Genomic DNA, 20,510 nt, shown 5'->3' on the forward strand with positions numbered 1-20,510 from the left:
TTGTCCTTATTTTAGGTTCCCTCTTCCCCCAAGGCCTGTAGCCCTCTGTTCACCAACAACAACCATAAACTAGGAATGGGACATCTTGACCAACTAAATACGCTGAATTCAAGACTGTTGCGGGGACTTCCCTGGAGGTCCAATGGTTAAGACTTCGCCTTCCAATGCAGGGTGTGGGTTCGATCCCTGGTCGGGGAGCTAAGGTCCCACATGCCTCGCGGCCAAAAAAAAAAAAAAAAACAACAAACACCAAAAAACATAAAATAGAAGCAATATTGTAACAAATTCAATAAAGACTTTAAAAATGGTCCACATCAAAAAAAAAATCTTTAAAAGAAAAAAGACTGTTGCCATAGATGGACTGTCAATTTTCAAACTTTAATATTAATACATAGACTCAATTCAAATTTTATTTAATCTAATTCATCTTTTTTTCTGCTTTAAAAGATATTGAGATGCCATGTATTATATGATTCCATTTATATGAAACATCCAGAATAAGCATACCTATAGAGACAGAAAGCAGATTTGTGGTTGTCAGGTGCTAGGAAGAGGCAGAAATGGGGAGTGACTGCTCCTGGGTACTGGGTTTCCTCTGGAGTGATGAATCGCTCTAGAACTGGAGAGTGGGAGTAGTTGCATAACATGGTGAATGTACTTTAATGTCACTAAATTGTACACTTTAAAGTGGTCAACTTTCTCTTATGTGTATTTAAAGAAACAATAAAAATCAACTTAAGACTATGGAAAAAAAAAGTTAAAGGCACCATTTCTAATATATTACAGTAAGCGTAAAGGATACTTAAAGTAAATAGTAACTAAAGTAAGCATAAGGGATCTGTCTCCTATAAACAAACAAAAATAAAATCTAACTTGGTAAAAACTTTCCCTACAAAAAAAAAGATATTAAGGAATAATGAAAAGCCAATTTTTAACCTACTAATTTTGCAACAATTTTCTTAAGACTACCCAATGCTGATGAGTATTTATCCATAGCTAGTGTAAGAATAAATTGGTATAACTTTTCCGGAAAATAGCTTACAACATACCTTAAAAATGTTCATACTACATCTAAAACTATTTTAAAATAAAAGATTTATTTAAAAAAAAAATCTTCATACCCCCTTGGGCCCTTCTGGGAATCTAGCCTAAGGCAATTTTCTGAAATACAGAAAAAGCTTTTTGCAAAAACATTAATCACATATTATTTACAATGGCAAAAAATGGAACAATCTAACTGCCAAAGAATCCATGCAATGTGGTATTATAGAGCCACTGTAAATATTTATTAAGTATTTAATGATTTGGAAAACTACTTATACTATGTTAAGTGGAAAAGGCAGAAGAAAAAAGTACATTTACAGTGTGATCTCAACCATATTTAAAAAGTAAATAGAAAAAAAACTGGAAGGAAACAAAAACGTTATTAGAGGTTGAATCAGATGGGGGTAATTTCTTGTCTATTTTATACTATCAAATAGTCTACAGAGTTCAAAACACTTTTTACAATGAGGAAAAATAAGCACAAATCAAAAAATGGCAGAGAAGGCCTTGTGATCACATCAATACCTACTTTAACTGCCAAGCAGTACTAGAAGGAAGAAGGTGCAGAAACTGAGCTAAATTACTGGAAGACTTGGCTACTGTGGTTTTGTTTTTGTTTTTGTCTTTAATAAATCCCTATGGGAGAAGAGTATACAGGAACTCCCTGTACTATTTTTGCAACTCTTCTGCAAGTCTAAAATAACTCAAAGTAAGATGTTTAAATTGAATAAATAGGGACTTCCCTGGTGGTGCAGTGGATAGGACTCCGCGCTCCCAATGCAGGGGGCGCGGGTTCCATCCCTGGTTAGGGAACCCGCATGCCACAACTAAGAGCTTGCATACCGCAACTAAAGATCCCGCACGTGGCAATGAAGATCCCACATGCCACAACAAAGACCCAACAGCCAAATAAATAAATAGTTTTAAAAAATTAAATAAAATAAACAACAAGGACCTACTGTAGAGCACAGGGAGCTATATTCAATATCTCGTTAAAACCTATAATGGAAAAGAATCTGAAAAAGAATATATAATGTATATACATATACTCTCTATATATACACGTATATTATATATATATATATCTAAATCACTTTGCTGTACACTTGAAGCTAACACAACATTATAAATCAACTATACTTCAATAAAAAATAAAAATTAGGGACTTCCCTGGTGGTCCAGTGGTTAAGACGCCATGCTTCCACCTCAGGGAACGCAGGTTTAACCCCTGGTTGGGGAACCAAGATCCCGCATGCCACACAACGTGGCCATAAAAGTTTTTAAAATAAAAATTAAATTTGTCTTTCTCTAAAAAGAGAATGCAGAATATAGAGGAATAATTTCCTAGTCAATAATAAAGCACATGGCTCCTTTCCTCAATAATTAAATAAAAGCCTTTCCAAGAGTAGCTGCCTTCACAGACGTCACCTGCACTGCCTATTAGAACTCCTTATTCTTCAACATTTCAAAGCTTTCATCTTCACGACCTGACCTAAACACACTGCGTTTTTTTACTCTTCTGTGTATACCTGTGGTTCCATCTGTCCAAAATGGCCCTTCTGCTTCCCCACCACCTCATGCCCCAAACTCTATGCCTAGGGACTTCCTACTTCTGCTTTGAAACCCAACTCATTTGCCACCTCCTTTGGGAAGCCTTCCCTGATACAACCCTCCCATCCCCAGTGTGGCCAGGCTTTTTTTTTTTTTCTTTAAGTACAGTTGTACCTCTTACAAGGTTCTTTTTCTGTACTTATTCCCCAGCACTGTAATCATTTGCTGACATGCACATCTCTTCCAGAAGTTATAAACTTCTATAACTTCTAGTCACCCTTTTCCATGCTTACATTCAATAGCTGTAGGCCAGCTTCCAGTTATCTTGCAACTCTGTTGCAAGTGAGCCCCCAAATTCACCAACAATGTTTCCTCCAGCTCCTGACTTTCCATTTCAGTAAAGAATTACAAATTACACACATTCCAGTGAATAGACTAACACCACAAATTAAGTGTCTTTTCAACTTTCTCTAAATAATCAGCAACATTTGCAACGGCCCAGCATTCACCTAGTATGAGGAATTGCTTTCCTTTCCTTCCAAACCTAGAGTATGGTGGATCCAAGGCACCAAGTTTTTAACATTGTTCTCTAATTTGTCCATAACTCCTTTTTGCTAACTAAGAACTTTAACTTCCTCAGATCATTTCATTTGCATCACCAGTTCTATTAGTTGAATTTCTTTGCGGGATTATCTTTCATAAAGTAATGAAGATTTTCATAACTCCCAAGTCATAACCCTGAAGAGTAAAGAACCCCCAGGCTGTACTGAGCTAGGAGATCAGCTGGGCCCACTCATTTGCCAGCCAAGTGAGTTGCTCCAGACACCTGAAGGCATTGCAAGTCATACTTTTTTAAAATAACAAATGATTTATCAAAGGCTTTGAAGGTTACTGACAAATAATCAAAAACACAAGTGTTACGTACCAAGGGTCTACTGAGTATGCCAATAAAAGTAGTCTACTCAAAGCTCTCTTTCAATCTGTTCCCTCTTGAGGTGTAAAGGGGTATTCTCTCAAAATGTTTTCTTATATTTCTTTGAGGTCTTTTCAAAAGCCTTAAAGTTTTTTCTCTTCATAAGAAGTCTCCTTTACAGATACACCAGGATATTTTTCAACGCTCCTCATAAAAGTATGTCTGTCCACAGAGCTCTGGAGACGTGGACCAGTCACCCCCACAGTAAAATGTGATGATGGGTACAGATGAGCCGGTTTGCAGGGCAGAAGTTGAGACACAGATGTAGAGAACAGACATATGGACACCAAGGGGGGAAAACTGCGGTGGGGTGGGGGTGGGGGTATGCTGAATTGGGCGATTGGGATTGACATGTATACACTGATGTGTATAAAATTGATGCCTAATAAGAACCTGCAGTATAAAAAAACAAACAAACAAAACAACTAATACTAAACTTTCATTGGGTTATTTGTATGTAAATACGTTAATATAAATGTTTCAGACATTACATGAAATTTCTAAAAATCTTATATGTTCTGGTATAATGTTATAAGTCATAATCCTAGTTATTACTTTAAAATGTATATCTCAGAAATAACTACTTTTCTTGTCAACTGCATTATTATGAACGTTCATGAAATCTTTAACCGTGGTCATTTTTAAGTCTTTTGTCATTTACAGACAGTTCTGGGTGTACTCTGATGCTTTTGCAAATATGTTCCTATAAAAGGGTTTCATCTTCAGGGAATTCATGGAAAAGAATCTGAAAAGTACAGGTTTCTGGTAACTGACTGTACTGCTGAACTGAATGAATAAGCATTTTCAGAACTCTAATGAAAAACTGATGAACTCATAAAAGTGCTAACAAAAGATCAAGATGAACAAAAAAAATTAATTACATGGGACTGAGTGAACTGATGAGGATGAGTATAATTTTTGTGACTTTCTGTTTGAATTAAAAAAAAAAAATCCCACAAGGACTCAGAGGCAAAGAATATACAAATCAATTTTCACTGCAAAGTAAAGGAGCTGCTACAGTGGAGGATTACTGGACTGAATGTCAATATTATGACATAGTATGAGTGTGTTTCATGTTTGGTAATTGCAATCATTGTTGCTTTTGTTGTGGTCATCCATGTACAATGCTTGATGTCAGTCTATTTATCTCTTGTAAAAATAAAATACAGTGTGTGTGTGTGTGTGTGTGTGTGTGTGTGAAAAAAAAAAGTGATGATGGCTACACAGTGCTCAAGATAATGGATGTGCCTGGATCGTTAATTTGCTTGTAAAGATTGGGGAGGGAGGGAGAGAGGAAGAAAGAAAAAATATATATTGACTTTTAAACAACACAGGTTTAACATACAATTCAAGATTTTCAAGAAATTTCAGGTTTACAGAGAGCTGCTATGACCTAAAGCCCCAGGACAAGGGCCTTCTCTTAAGCAGGTGTAGGCTCTCTCTGCCATTAGAGGAATTTCAGTAGAAAATCAGGGAAACCCTAAGCATGATCAGTAAACTCTCCTATGAAGCTACTTCATATATCTTTTAACATTCTAAATTCATGCACCCAATTAACAGAACCAGCAGCAAATGATTACCAGAAAAATCACTTCACCAGGGTGAGCACTGCAACTTTCTGGCAATAGAAGTGCTTTCCTATGATTAAACCTGTTCTTACATCATGTTATGACAAATACATATGAAACCAAGTGGGAAGGAATAGACAACTTAATTACATGGATCATCAGACAAAAGGTCTGATGGTTCAGAAAACTATCAGATTACAGCCCCCTCACCAAGACAATCTTTTTATTCAAGTCCACAATACTAGTACACAAGAAATGATAGTGTTCTCTGACTAAAATTAGTGGCATGAGATTAATCAACCAAATGTGCAAGCTATTCCAAACCTATTTAAAATCAACATTCTAAAACTATTCAGCCAAATTACATAAAAAAAAAAAAAAGTTGGCTGACCCAACAGAAAAATGTACAGAGGTCAGGAATGGTCAAGTGACATTGGAAAAAATACACATGGAAATAAAACATCAAAAGATGTTCCACTTCACTCATAACTAAAGGACTGCACATGTTATTCCTGAAGTGCCATTTCATCTTTCACATTAAAAAGTTTTATTGGTGTCAGCCAGAAGGTGGGAAACAGGAACTATACCACTAGTGAGAATATCAACTGATACAATCTTTTTGTAGAAAAACCACTAAATAGCAGAATTTTTAAATGTACTTTTTGCCCCACAATTCCACTTCTAGAAACTTATCCTACAATCTCACAAAATGTACAAAGAGAAATTTGATGTGTTTATTGTAGTACTGATGCAGCACACACTGGAAATCTAAAATATCCATCATTAGGGAACTAGGTAAAAACATTAAGGCAGGCATACCATGTTCTTGGGCAAAATGATAAAAGAATGATCCACACTTAAAGATATCCTAATTGAGTTACTGAACTTCAGCAATACAGAGTTCTCCTAGCAATCATGCAAAAACAGGCAAGTTCTCTCTCACTGAGGTAAAGGGAGAATGAATTAGGCTAACCAGGCTTTTCCACGCAACAACCTTCAATGGAAGAAAACAATGGAGAAATATCCACAGAATTCTAAGGAAAAGAATGTATGACCCATTAGTATTATACCCAGCCAAGTTACCATTTATGGATAAGGACGACAGACATTTTCAAAACAAATAATTCAGGGAACAGAGCAACCATGAACTCTACTGGAAAAAAAGTATATATGTGTGTGTGTGTGTGTGTGTATATATATATATATACAAATACATACATATACACACATATACACACACACACACACACACACACACACACATGTATCAGCTAATCAATGTTAAATAGATTAAAAGGTTCAAGAAAACACTGAATCCCAGATGGTGGAACAATGTTTACAAGATCTGAGGATGCACTCCAAGAATTTTTTTTTTTTTTAAATAACTAAATCAACCAGAGCTGAAGTCTGGCCTTTTATCTTATTTTTATTTATTTACTTGGTTGCGCCGGGTCTTAGTTGCAGCAGGCGGGCTCCTTAGTTGCAGTGTGCACGTGGGATCTAGTTCCCTGACCGGGGATCGAACCCAGGCCCCCTCACTGGGAGCACGGAGTCTTATCTGCTGCGCCACAGGGAAGTCCCCCACAATCCAAGAATTTTATACCTAGCCAAGACATCCTTCAAATATAAAGGGAGAGAGACATTCTTAATTCACCAAATAAGGCACCGTTTCTTAAAACTGACAACAAGATCTAGCTAACAGGGAAATGAATCCAAAAATTCAGATATGGAAAGACCATAGTTAAAAGAACTAGTGGGGGACATTTGAATCCCTTAAAATGTAAAACTAAGACTAAATACTGAGGGAGTTATGGTTATAGAGCAGACTATAAATGCTCTAAAGACACTGACAAAGTAAAATAACAAGAGTGAGGAGGGAAAAGGGGAAGGAGTACAAATTTTCTTATTTTTCCTATTATGAAGTTCATTGATACTGCCTAGAACTGAAACATGGAATATATTTATTTATTAAAAATGATGCCATCTTGTTTGTAGAGACGTGGATGGATCTAGAGACTGTCATACAGAGTGAAGTCAGAAAAACAAATATCGTATATTAACACATATATGTGGAACCTAGAAAAATGGTACAGATGAACTGGTTTGCAGGGCAGAAATAGAGACACAGATGTAGAGAACAAACGTATGGACACCAAGGGGGGAAAGTGGCGGGGGGGGTTGGTGGTGGGATGAACTGGAAGATTGGGATTGACATATATACACTAATATGTATAAAATAGATAACTAATAAGAGCCTGCTGTATAAAAAAATAAATAAAATTTTAAAATTAAATAAAATTTAAAAAAATTTTTTTAAAGTATATGATGCCGTCTTGGGACTTCCCTGGTGGTCCAGTGGTTAAGACTCCACGCTTCCAATGCTGGGGATGTGGATTCGGTCCCTGGTCGGGGAACTAAGATCCCACATGCCTGTGCGGCATGGCCAAAAAAAAAATTGATGCCGTCTTCATATGGTTTTCATAATCTTTTTCCTTAACCTATGGGGATTTATCAAGAGCTAATAATTATTGTGGCAAAGATTATTTGAAATCTGACAACTTATTTTTCAGTTTCACTTGTTTATTTTTCTGCTATTAAATTCAAGTGAGGGGCTTCCCTGGTGGCGAAGTGGTTGAGAATCCGCCTACCAATCCAGGGGACATGGGTTTGATCCCTGGTCCGGGAAGATCCCACATGCGGCGGAGCAGCTAAGCCCGTGCATCACAACTACTGAGCCTGTGCTCTAGAGCCCGCGAGCCACAACTACTGAGCCCACATGCTGCAACTACTGAAGCCCGCGCACCTAGAGCCCGTGCTCCGCAACAAGAGAAGCCACCTCAATGAGAAGCCCGCGCACCTCAACAAAGAGTAGCCTCCACTCACTGCAACTAGAGAAAGCCCGTGCGCAGCAACAAAGACCCAACACAGCCAAAAATAAATAAATAAAATAAATGTTTAAAATAAATAAATAATACAATAAAATAAATTAATAAATTCAAGTAGACGGAGAGACCTCAAGAGCACTGTGCTCAGTGAAACAAAATCAATGTCAAAAGGTTACGGCCTGCAGATTACATTTACACCACTCTCAAAATGACAGAACTGTAGAGATGAAGAACAGATTAGTGGTTGCTAGGAGAGAGGAAGGAGGGCTACAAATAGAAAGAGTATTAGGAAAAAAATACTCAGGCATGAGTTAGACCTTCAGCGGTGATGGGACAGCTCTGTACCTTGACTGTGGTGGTAGTTACATGAATCAATACATGGAATAAATTGCATAGAGCCAAACACACACATGAATGCAGGTCAAAAAATGGTGAAAACTGAATAAGGTCTGTAGTCTAGTCAACAAATGACATGTACTTATGTCAATTTCCTGGTTTTGGTATTGCACACAGCTATGTAAGGTGTTACCGTTGGGGGAATCTGGGTGAAGGGTACAACAGGAATCCTTGCACTCATTTTGCAACTTCCTGTAAGTATATAAATATTTCAAAAAGTATGTTTTTTTTTTAATGCAAAGAATAGTAAATTGATTTTTATTTTAAAACTAGCATGACCCAAAAAATCAGCATCACAACTTCTTTAATACGAGTACTTATTTTAGATATCTATCCTCCTTATCTCATAGACAAATAGAAACAAAGATATATGGATTGTTAATCATAGTTCAGGGTAGAAGGATTTAGGGGATTTCTTTTTTTGCCATGTTCTTTGTATTGATACCTTTTGATACTGCTTGATTTTTAATGAGCATACATAATTTTTATAAAAATTATCCAATTGTTAATCTAAAAAAAAACCTGATCTATCCCAGGTCTGATTATTAGCCAATTTAAAAACTAATGACTTCCCCCCCAAACTGCATTTAACTCATAAAATACCTTTACCTTTTCAAGGAGTCTGAGATCAGAGATATTTTTCATTATAACCTTCATATAAAACAGCAGCAGACTGTTCTGATGTAAATTAACTACTGCGTATGCTAAGCCTAATGGGCTTAACTGAACTGAAATACATAAAGAAGCCAAGCAACCTTCCTCTCTGTTGCCCTGTAACGTGGTCCAGCTACCACTTTGCCCTCAAGTCACATTTTTTCTATTCTATCACATTAGAGCATATGCAGAAATATCTATTTTCTCGTTTGTTATCAGTGAACTTTTACCATCTTGCCCTTTCCATTACCAGGTGTAAATTATGCAAGTTTTAAGGTTAGATGACTAAATGTACTGTTTTTCCTGGGACAATATACCCAGTTGGGCTACATTTCAAGTAACGTTTGTCATCAGCAAACTTTTACCATCTTGCCCTTTCTATTATGAAAGGTAAATTATGCAAGTTTTAAGGCTAGATGGCTAGATGTACTGTTTTTCCTGGGACAATATACTCACTTGGGTTACATCTGAAGTAAATATACCTATGTAAATGTGCACAGGCTTAAGAAGAAACCTAGTGCTACAGAAAAAACATGGGCTGTGCGTTTAGAATCTTGGGTCAGCATCCCATCTCTATCAACTTGCTATGTAACTTTAAACAAGCTACTTATATTACCCTCCCTGAGCCTCGGGGTCCTCATCTTCCTCAACTGTAAAATGGGAACAGACAGTAATACCTACCTTGCAGCGTGGCTGTAAGAGATGAAATGAGGTACTGTCTGTAGTATACATGAGGGCCCCTAAACAACGGCTAACACAAGAGTGTAATTATGAAACACTCACAGACCTTTTTTCTCCCTCTGAGCCCCAGCTTCCTTCCCTTCCCATTAGCCTCTTTCACCTCCCTCACTTCTCTCTGCCTTGTGGGTTTCCTCAGGTACATCCACAGCTCTCACTTCACCCCACCCCCACTCCCACTTGTTCCCCAGCAGTCCTCCCAGAAGCAATCAGTTTTTGGAGCCTCACAGGAAGTGTACCATCTGCACAGCATTTGTTCTAACAACGCCTCTTGCTTACCTGCTCCCCACCTCCACCTGCCCAGGGCAAAAGTGCTGCTATCTGAGCTTGCTGGCTGCATGGCTTTCGGGAAAACAAGGTGTTTACTATATTCATACTCTATTTCAAGCTTACTATACTCTCTAAATGCTGCTACTAGCATTTACTAACCTCAAGGGCATACCTTGACCTTCTTGGATTTGTTTTCATACCTCTTTTTTTTTTTTGGGGGGGGGGGGCCGCACACCACACAGCTTGTGGGATCTTAGTTCCCCGACCAGGGATTGAACCCAGGTCCTTGGCAGCAAACGCAGCGTCTTAACCACTGGACCACCAGGGAATTCCCATCACACCTGACCCTTTCAATTACCTAAATATCTGTTGAATGCTTAAGGGGCACTGGAAATGTAAAGAAGACTGAGATTCATTCTGATATGGGCTCATAAAGAGAAAGAACTAATCCTCTCCACTCCCAGGCTTGGAGGGGGAGGAAAGGAGAGGAAGCCAAGGAAAGGATGGAGGAGGTTCACATTTTGCTCTTCAAACTTCTGAATTATTTGATACTTACTACAAGAATGTAGCCTTGTAATTCTTATATAATAAAAAACAAATAAATCAAAATAATAAAAGCAAAAAAAAAACCCTAACTATAATCAAAAATGAGAAACGTTAAACTAGTGGCTGGAAAGCCTCAAAGACATCACGTTCATGGTAGGTAAGGTCTCAAAAAGAAGAAAAGGACATTCAAGCAGAGGAACAGCACTGAACAAAGACAGAGACGTACGAAAGCGTACTCGGTGTTCTGGGAATGACAAGTGGCTTGCTGTGGCTAGAGAACAAGATATAATTTGAGAAGTCTTGAAATGATATTTCGAATGAATCACTTTAAGCATTTAATAAATCATCTTCTCCTTACTGAGAGGAGTAAAAGAGAAATTGTGAAAATCCAGGACCCATGTGCTTTCCAATACTCTGCTGTGATAAAAACTTGGTCTCTGACAACACTGGGGACCCTCTGCTCGAAATAATTTGGGGTCAAGTGACATGACCACATCTAAGTTCCATGAGGTAGCTCTGGAAGGAATACAGAAAAAAGATGGACTGGTGGAGGAAGAACCTGGAAGCTGTCAAGACACCACCCATGAAAGCAATAGATGACAATGGCCTGACCAAAATGGAGGGAATGGAGGGAAAGGCCGAGGTCAGGACACAAATAAGTTAGCTGCAGCATCAACAGGTCTACAAGTGGAGGACTGATGGCAAAGAGGACGCTAAAGATGACTCAGGTTTATCACTTGAGTGTCCAGTGAATAAGATCATTAAGAGAACTAGGGCATGGGGGAGGAGGCACTAACCTAAGGGGAAGATGATGGATTTGGTTTAGACACGTTTAATTTGATGTCTACAGGACACTCCGGTGGATATCCAAGGCTGGAGAGGGTGGTTGAGTTCTCATTGGTACACAGGCCATAGCTGAAGCCATAAGAAAGAAGATCGGGCTTCCCTAGTGGCACAGTGGTTAAGAATCCACCTGCCAATGCAGGGGACACGGGTTCGAGCCCTGGTCCCGGAATATCCCACATGCCGCGGAGCAGCTGGGCCCGTGAGCCACAATTACTGAGCCTGCGCTCCGCAACGAGAGAGGCCGCGATAGTGAGAGGCCCGTGCACTGCGATGAAGAGTGGCCCCCACTTGCCACAACTGGAGAAAGCCCTCACACAGAAACGAAGACCCAACACAGCCATAAATAAATAAATAAATAAAATTTAAAAAAAAAAAAGAGAGATAAGCAAAACATTCTCTCTATAAATTTGATCTTTAAAAAAAAAAAAAGAAAGAAAAGAAAGAAGATCAAGGGAGACTGAACCAAGAGTTATATCATGGAAGCCAAGGGAACCAAGAAAAAGTGTTTCGGGGGGTGCGGGTAAAGGAACCAGTGTTTGCCAACAGCCAAAAGATGGCATAAGGACTGAAAAGAGGCTATTTATGCATTCATTGTACTACGCCAACTTATGTAAGGAACTTGAGCATCCGTAGATTTTGGTGTATGCAGGGGCTCCTGGAACCAAGCCCCCGTGGATACCGAGGGATGACTGTATATACTGGAGTCAGCACACAGCGGTCACTGGTGATCTTGAAAAGTAGTGAAGACAAACAATCAGTCTGCAGTGGGTTGCACAACAAACCACTGGTGGAGAGGAAAAGGGAGGATGAAAAAGAAGCAGAAAGTAACAGCTACACATTCAGGAATTCCCTCCCTCTTCACCCCAGCCGGTGCAGTCACGTCTCCCTTGACTTGGACACATATGTCAACAATCCAACTACCTAAAAGTTGTCAAGATCCTTGTCCTGCCCAATGCCAATTACCTTCATCTCAACACAGCAGCATCTGCCTCCCTACCTACAGACAGAGCCAAATCCCTTATTTTATCGGCACATGGACCGTCTCCTGTCATCTCCCTGTCAGTTTCTTTACCTGTCATCTCTTCCATTCCTACCAAATCCAACCACCAATTAATTAAAATTTCCTACTATTCCCAATCACCAGTTTAGAGGCTTCCAAAATCAGCTTGAGCCCTTTCCTTCATCCCTTGAATCTGGAATCAGTCAGTTTTAAGTGATGACTCTCTTGGTCAAGTCTTCCTCTCCACTCCTAACTCCAAATCCAAGAACAGGCCTTTATCACATCCACACAGGCATGGTGTCCTATCTGGTTTCCCACACCAATCTAACCTGCACACAGTAGATGGATTAATGTTCCTTTAAGGAAAAATCAGCCAAAAAACAAAGCCAAACTCCCTTGAGTAGTACTGGAGGCCCTCCATAACCCAGCCCTTAACTGCTTTTATAAGCTTTCTCCCCAACTACTTCTTCACAAAAATCTCCACCATTGCCAAACCAGTCTATTATAGATCCTTTCTTAACGCTACACATTTAGTTACACCCTTCTCTTCTGAAATACCCCCTCTGTGCAAGTTCTATTTACTCCCTTTTTCTAAAGGTCTTGAACACCCAAGACCTCCACAGCATTCCTAACTACAATGTAACTGTCTACCATGCCAGGAATTGTTCTAGACTCTCGCGATACATCAGTGAACAGAGCAAAGCTTTAGGGGTTAATATTTTAGCACAAAGAGATAACAAAAAATAGATTTCATAAATAACATTAACCATGTAAAAGGTTTAAAAGTGTAAATGCTACAAAAAGTAAAGCAGGATGTGAAGGACTGGGAGTTCTGAGATGGGATTACAACTTTAAACAGGGTGGTAAGCACTGGCCTCACCGGAAGATGACTCTTGAGAAGGCCTGAAGAAGGTCCCGCTGGTCAGAGAGATCTAGGGGAAAGTGCAGTCCAAGCAGCGGCAACAGCCAGGCCAAAGCCCTGAGGCAGGCACACACCTGGAGCATCTGAAGGACCGCAAGGAGGCCAGGGTAGTTGAAGAGTGAGCCAAGGGGAGAGTAGCAGGAGATGGGTTCAGAGTGTAACCATGGGCCAGAATATGGAGGGCAGAGTAGGCCATGGATGCGCATGTGGGCCACTGTGGCCTTCGCTCTAAGTGAGATGAGGAGCCATGGGAACAAAACAAAGACATGATCTGCCTTAGATTTTTCAAAGGATCACTGAGGCTACTGTGTTAAAACAGTCTATCATGGAACAAGGTCAGAAGCTAGGAGAACAGTTAGGAGGCAACTGCAGTAATTCAGGCAAGAGATGATGAAGGCCTAAACTAGAGAGACAGCAGTGGAGGGAACAAGAAGTGATAAAATCCTGGCTACATTTCGAGGGTAGAAAACAATCAGCCTTCCTGATACGGACCAGACGTGGGATATGAGAGAAAGAAAAGTCAAGGATGACTCCAAGTTTTTGCCACAAGCAACTAGAAGGATGGAGCTGCCCCCAACTGAGAAAGAGAAGACTGTGGGTAGAAAAGAATTAAGGGGAAAGTCGGGAGTTGGGTTTTAGACAGGTTACATTTGACATGCCTGACAAACAAGCTTGCATGTCAAGTAGGCAGCTGGATACATGAGAACTGCGGCTCAGGAGGGAGGTCTGGCCTGGGAGCTAACTAGGTCTGAGGCCTAGACCACTCCAGCTGTTCAAAGATCAGTGCGATGAGGAAGAAATATCCAGTAAGATGGCGGAAAACCAAAAGCACATTTTAGTGTCCTGGAGGCCAGGTGAAGAAAGACTTTAACAGAAGGGGGAGTATTCAACATGTCCAATGCTACTGACAGATTGACTAAGATGAGAACTAACCCCTGCGTTCAACAGCAGCGGGGTGGGACCTTGACAAGTGAGCTTGGGAGAGAATGGAAGGTGAGGAATTAAAGACCACTCCTTCCTGGAGTTTTGTTGCAAAGAGGAACAAGGAAATGGGGCAGCAGCTGGCCAGGAAAGTAGGAATAAAGGTATTCACGATGAGAAAAAATAGCATGTTTGTGTACTGTGCGTATATATGCACATAAAGCCCTACAAAGTCCTAAGCACTCAACAATTGTTAATTCCTTCTTTCACTTCCACCCCTGACACCTATTATTTTCTATTATCTTTATTGATTTATATCTAATCTTTGTAACTATCTGCAAACTTTCAATTAGAAGGCCCTTTTTTTCCGTGTCCAACTGTCAAACTCTTCCTAACCCTTCAAGACTCAAATATTCCTCCTGGGAAATCTTCCCTGTTCCCTGTCCTCAGGTATGCCACCTTTGCATCAATGCATTCTTCTACTATGGTCACCCTTACCACAGCCTCTCATAATTACCAGAATATATGCCCCATTTCCTCAATAAACTGACTTCTAGAGGGCAAGGACAATATTATCCCTCCTGGGGTGAAAGTGTAACAGTTGAGAGCACTGACTCTTGAGGCAGACTGCCTGGCTCTGAATGCCAGTCCCGCCACTTGGTTGCTGTGTGAGCGTGAGAAGCTGCCTAACCATTCTGGGCCTTGAATGTTCTCATCTATAAAATGGGAAATAAGAACTTCCCTGGTGGCACAGTGGTTAAGAATCCGCCTGCCAACGCAGGGGACACGGGTTCGAGCCCTGGTCTGGGAAGATCCCACATGCCACAGAGCAACTAAGCCTGTGCACCACAACTACGGAGCCTGCGCTCTAGAGCCCGAGTGCCACAACTACTGAAGCCTGCGCGCCTAGAGCCCGTGCTCTGCAACAAGAGAAGCCACCGCAATGAGAAGCCCGTGCACCGCAAGGAAGAGTAGCCTCCGCTCGCCGCAACCAGAGAAAGACCGAGCGCAGCTATGAAGACCCAATGCAGCCAAAGATAAAGAAAAAAAAAAAAGAAAAGAAAAGAAAATGGGAAATAACAATAGCCTCTGCCTCCTGGAATTGTTTGAAAGAGTAAATGAGTTAACATATGTAAACTCATTAGCCTGGCATATGCTAAGCCCTATAAATACAGACTCTTTAACATATTGTATCCACAGTACCTGGGATTTTAAGCTTGATGAGGGAAGTCAATAAACAAATGAATAAACTGAGGCACTCAAAAGCTCTGGCCTATTGTACAGAATTACTTCTCTGTACCACATTAATAGTGCTTTGGGGGTCTGCTTAGCAGGTAATTTTATCATTTGAACCATGTCATCTACTAATTTTTTCAAAAGCTGTTCAAGTCATTTCTGGATATTTACTTGTCTCCCAGACAACCTCTAATGCCGTGACTGCCACAGAGACCCTCTGAGCACCGCTGAACCTTTCCCTGCCATCTCCCTCCCCCACCACAGCTTCTTTACGCCTCCTGCCCCGGTGCACAATCCAACACAGTTGCTGAACTAACGGAAGACACACCAACTGAGTGGCCAAATTTAAGGTCTGATCTTCCCTGCATTACAGGGACCATTCATGGAACGTGACAGTCAAAAATAAGAAGGTAGGGCTTCCCTGGTGGCTCCATGGTTAAGAATCTACCTGCCAATGCAGGGGACACAGGTTTGAGCCTTGGTCCAGGAAGATCCCAACATATCGCAGAGCAACTAAGCCCGTGCGCCACAACTACTGAGCATGCGCTCTGGAGCCCGCGAGCCACAACTACTGAGGCCCATGCACCTAGAGCCCGTGCTCCCCAACAAGAGAAGCCACAGCAATGAGAAGCCCGTGCACCGCAAAGAAGAGTTGCCCCTGCTCGCCGCAACTAGAGAAAGCCCATGCACAGCAACAAAGACCCAACACAGCCAAAAATAAAATAAATTAATTAAAAAGAAAAATGAGAAGGCGGACTTCCCTGCTGGTCCAGTGGTTAAGACTCAGCACTTCCACTGCAGGGGGCACAGGTTCAATCCCTGGTGGGGAACTAAGAGCCCACATGCCTCGTGGCATGGCCAAACATAATAAAAATATAGAGTTCAAAAATGAGAAGACTTTGTAACCAAAGCAATCTTCTAAGCAACTAAAAAAGAAAAAAAAATGCTAATTTAAGTAAGGGTTCAATTTTGCACAAAATTTCCATAATAAGCAAAGCTCATTTGATATTAAGTAACAACTTTTCAGAGAAGTAGTGGTAACCTCTAAGATGTTACATCACTTGAGAACTCATGGGAATTCAACCCAAAATGATGATTTAATCAAATGTAGTTACAGTTTAACTGTTCTAGGAATTCTGTACTGCAACTACAAATCTTTTTTAACTAGTTCTAAATTTGCAGGTCAAAATCCCTCCTCCTAGAGGGACAGTTTAAAGGAAATTCCCATGCTCCCCAGCCCTCATCACTATCTCAGAACCAAATAAAATATAGTTGGATGACATTCCCAACCAACTTCCACGTGAGGAAGCACCTGTACCTCAAGGAGCACAGGCTTTGGAGAAGAGCACCTTGGACCCAAATGCCAGCTCCACCACTTGTTAAACAGGTATCCTACACCAGGTCTGTTCATCTCCTCCTCTGGTAGTAATGGCAATAAGGTAACCAACCTAGCAGTGTTCGTGTGCTTAACTGATACTGAGTGACTGAAAGAAAAACCAAATAAATGAAAAACAGCTAGCTTAGTGTAGATACTTAATAAATGGTAGTTCTATCATATTACACCATTTTCATCTTATTAGCAAGTTGAAGTTTTAAAAAGAAGATATTACAAAGGCCCAAACTTACCTGCCAACTCTTTAAAGGCTCTTTAAAGTAAAAATGGTAAGTCAGTAAGAAACAGAAAAAAGTTCCTGGAATAAAGAACTGTGATCCCAGGCAAAAGACCCTCCTCCGGTAAGACACAAATCAGGCAATGGCTTCCTTGCATTCAGGGACAAGGCCTGCCCCATCCACACCCCTGAACCTGGGACACCTACAGATGAACCCCCTGGTGTCAGTACTGCAAAAAGGACGTAATTTGACAGTCCTATTCACTTTACATCCGCTGTGGTCACCCACTGTGTGCTAAAATAAGTGAGGGATAGGTTACAGAAAACTTGACTCAAAACTTACCTCAGAAAAAATTGTAAATGGTAATCATGAAGTCAACTACTACTACTTTACAATTAATTGCTCAAAGGTGGTCATTTTCATAACACTCTCCTGACTGCCAATTAAAATGAAACCTGAATACAAGAGTGCTTGGCCAGCTTAAGTCGATAAACAATAAAATTCTGTCCAAAGGTTCTAAAGCAACGTTGTCAGCTACCCGAGGGGAGGTACGTGTCTGTCTTGTTTACCTGACATTCGCTAGAGCCTCGAATATAGTGGCTACTTAAAATTCATTAAAAGATTTGTACACCCATGTTCACAGCAGCATTACTCACAACAGCCAAAAGGTGGAAGTAATCCAAGTGTCCATCAACAGATGATTGGATAAACAAAATGTGGTCTACACACACAATGGAATATTATTCAGTCTTAAAAAGGAAGGAAATCCTGACAGATGCTATAACACGGATGAACCTCGCAGACATTTTGCTAAGTGAAATAAGCCAGTCACAAAAAGACAAAAACTGTACAATTCCATTTATATGAGGGACCTAGAGTAGTTAAATTCAGAGAGACAGAAAGTAGAATAGTGGTCACTAGGGGACAGGGAAGAAGGGAATGAGAGTTACTGTTTAATGGGTACAGTTTCAGTTTTACAAGATGAAAATAGTTCTGGGGATGGACGCACACAAAGTGCATGTACTTAATGCTACTGAACTATACACTTAAAAATGGTTAAAATGGTAAACATTATATTACGTATATTTTACCACCATTTAAAAAAAATTCATTGAAAGAATCAATGAAGGATTACTGAATACTACTTTCATCATTCACTAAATATTATACCTCATACCTTTAGATTATTCATTAGAAAATCCCTGTCTCCACATTTTATAGCTGAGGAAACTGGGACTCAGAGAGCTTAACTGATCTGCCACTATCCTACATACAGCATCTATTATACAGTGCTGCTTGGCATTAATGGTGCATTTTATCTGACTGGTTGTAAGCCCCACAAAGGCAAGGGCTACGCCTTAGGTCTTCTTTCTCCGCCCAGAACCTAACACATAACCCACAAGCCCCTTGAAACTTCTGAAAACCCCACTGGCCTGAACAAGCTATATTACAGATGTCACTGCATCCCCTTCTCTACTGAACCATTAGTGTGGAAGGTGTAAAATGGGCAACCTTAAGAACACTTCTGTAACTGGAGGTGGTCAAACACAGGCCAGGCAACCAGCCCCTGTGGGCTTACTATGTACCAAAAGCTGGGGCAGATAAAAGTTCAGACAATTTCATCTTTGAGAGAATTGAGTCTACTGCAATAGACAATTACAATAAGACAAATGCTTAAAAACAGATGTGACTGCACAAACCTAAGGGAGTACTGACAGTGCCTTTGGGTCTGGAAAATGTGGAATGTTATCTTCAGAAGTGGCTTCTGAACTAGATCTAGAAAGATGAAGAGTTCTCCAGGCACTACCAGGGAAAAGGCCAGAGCGTGTAGCAAAAAGAAAGGCAGAACGGGTGTCAAAAGAATAGGACAGTTCCTGACTTCTAGTTCCTATATCTAAGTAAGTAACCTCTGAAAACCACAAACCCTCTCAGCTGCCCCCTATATAAACCTACAGCAAGACTCCCTCCAGCTCTGTGAAGTGTATTCTATCAAATAGGAGCTCTGAAATCAGACTGCCTGGGTTCAAATCTTGCCACTGTTACTTAAGAGTGACCTTGAGCTGGGTAATTAGTTGCTCTGTGCCTCAGTGTCCCCACTTCAGAACACAGGGCTGGTGTGCTAATTAAATAACACATGTCAATCACTTTAGCACAGCGCCTGGCACATAGTAAGCCCTCAATAAATAAATGATAGCTACCATCATGATGAGCTGCTACAATGTAAGCGAGGCAAACACCAGATGCAAGGGTTGTGTCCGCTCCGCGTCCAGGTCCCTCCCAGTTCTGAGCGATCCCGAGGGGCGGGGGGGATGGGAGCTCAGAGCCCGGCTGCAAACCCTGCACGCATGTGTCACTGTCGGGCTCGGCACGCGCCTCTCCCCGCCCTGGGGAGAAGCGATGGCTCAGCAGTCCCGGGCCCGCTCCCACCGCTCAGACACGGCACCCGGGAGAGAAGGGGCTCCGACCCCACTTACCATGCTGGCCGGGGAAGAGGGCGGCTCAGGTGAGCTAGCTCTCGGGCTTCGGACACGTCCCGCTCGCACAGTTCAGGTCATGGTCCCGGCAGGCTCGGGAAGTCCCCCACCCATGCAAAGACAACCGCCTCCCCACCCGGGCCCCGCGGGGACCCTCTATAAAGAGCGCGGCCCCCCGGCCCGCCTCATCGGGGACCCCCGGAACAATTCATCCAGACCCACCCACCCCTCCGCAAGGAAACTGAAAAAGCAGGAAATGGGGCTCGGAGGCCGGCGAGGAGAGCAGCGGCTCGGGGCCCCCCGCCCGGGCCCGACCCCCAATGGGAGGCTCCGGGCCCAGGCAGGGGCTCCCCGGCCCCCGCGTTCAGAAGCGGCGGTGGGCCCGACCCCGAGGCTGAAGGGGCCTCGGCGGCGCAGCCCGAGCGGGCGGCTCAAGGGAAAGGCCCGAGGGCCCGAGCTATCCTTGCCGCCCTAGCCCACACGGCCGCCGCCGCCGCCGCCCCCCGGAGCATCCCTGCGCACGCCCGCTCCAGAGCTGCCCGCTCGCGCCGCGCAACCGCCCCCAACCAACAGCCCCAACGCGCCGGAAGTGGCGAGTGCCCGGCGCGGCCCCACGGCGCGGCCGCCGGGCTGCGGCGCTGGAACCGGACCAATCCGGAATCGAGCGGGCGGAGGCCGGGGGCGGGGGGGGGGGCCGCGGGGCGGGGCCGCACCTGACGGCTCCCTCTGGCCCCGCCCCCACTCGGCCCCGCCCCGCGCCCGGCGCCCTCCGCCAGTCCACGCGGGCCGGCGGCCATGTTGGTAAAGGGTACCGGACCTGCCACCTTGGTAAAGTGGCGATTTCTCTTTCGTTTCCTGCGCTCATTCATTCCCCA

The 20,510-nt window shown here is 42.2% G+C and overlaps 1 protein-coding gene across 4 annotated transcripts in view; it reads right to left on the reverse strand.

The window, feature by feature from the left end:
* The window catches only part of XPO6 (exportin 6), a 111,860-nt gene extending 91,572 nt beyond the window's left edge, over positions 1 to 20,288 (reverse strand). For 3 of the 4 annotated variants that reach the window (XM_082359608.1, XM_082359607.1, XM_082359609.1), the window contains exon 1: positions 19,636 to 20,288. In XM_082359608.1, the coding sequence (XP_082215734.1) occupies positions 19,636 to 19,638 (3 nt within the window). In that variant the 5' untranslated portion in view covers positions 19,639 to 20,288. The remainder of the gene's footprint in view (positions 1 to 19,635) is intronic. The other variant, XM_082359606.1, reaches the window with a different exon arrangement.
* Positions 20,289 to 20,510: the final 222 nt, after the last annotated feature.

The sequence above is a fragment of the Balaenoptera borealis genome (assembly GCF_965194805.1).
Source record: "Balaenoptera borealis genome assembly, chromosome: 16".
NCBI lineage: Eukaryota > Metazoa > Chordata > Mammalia > Artiodactyla > Balaenopteridae > Balaenoptera > Balaenoptera borealis.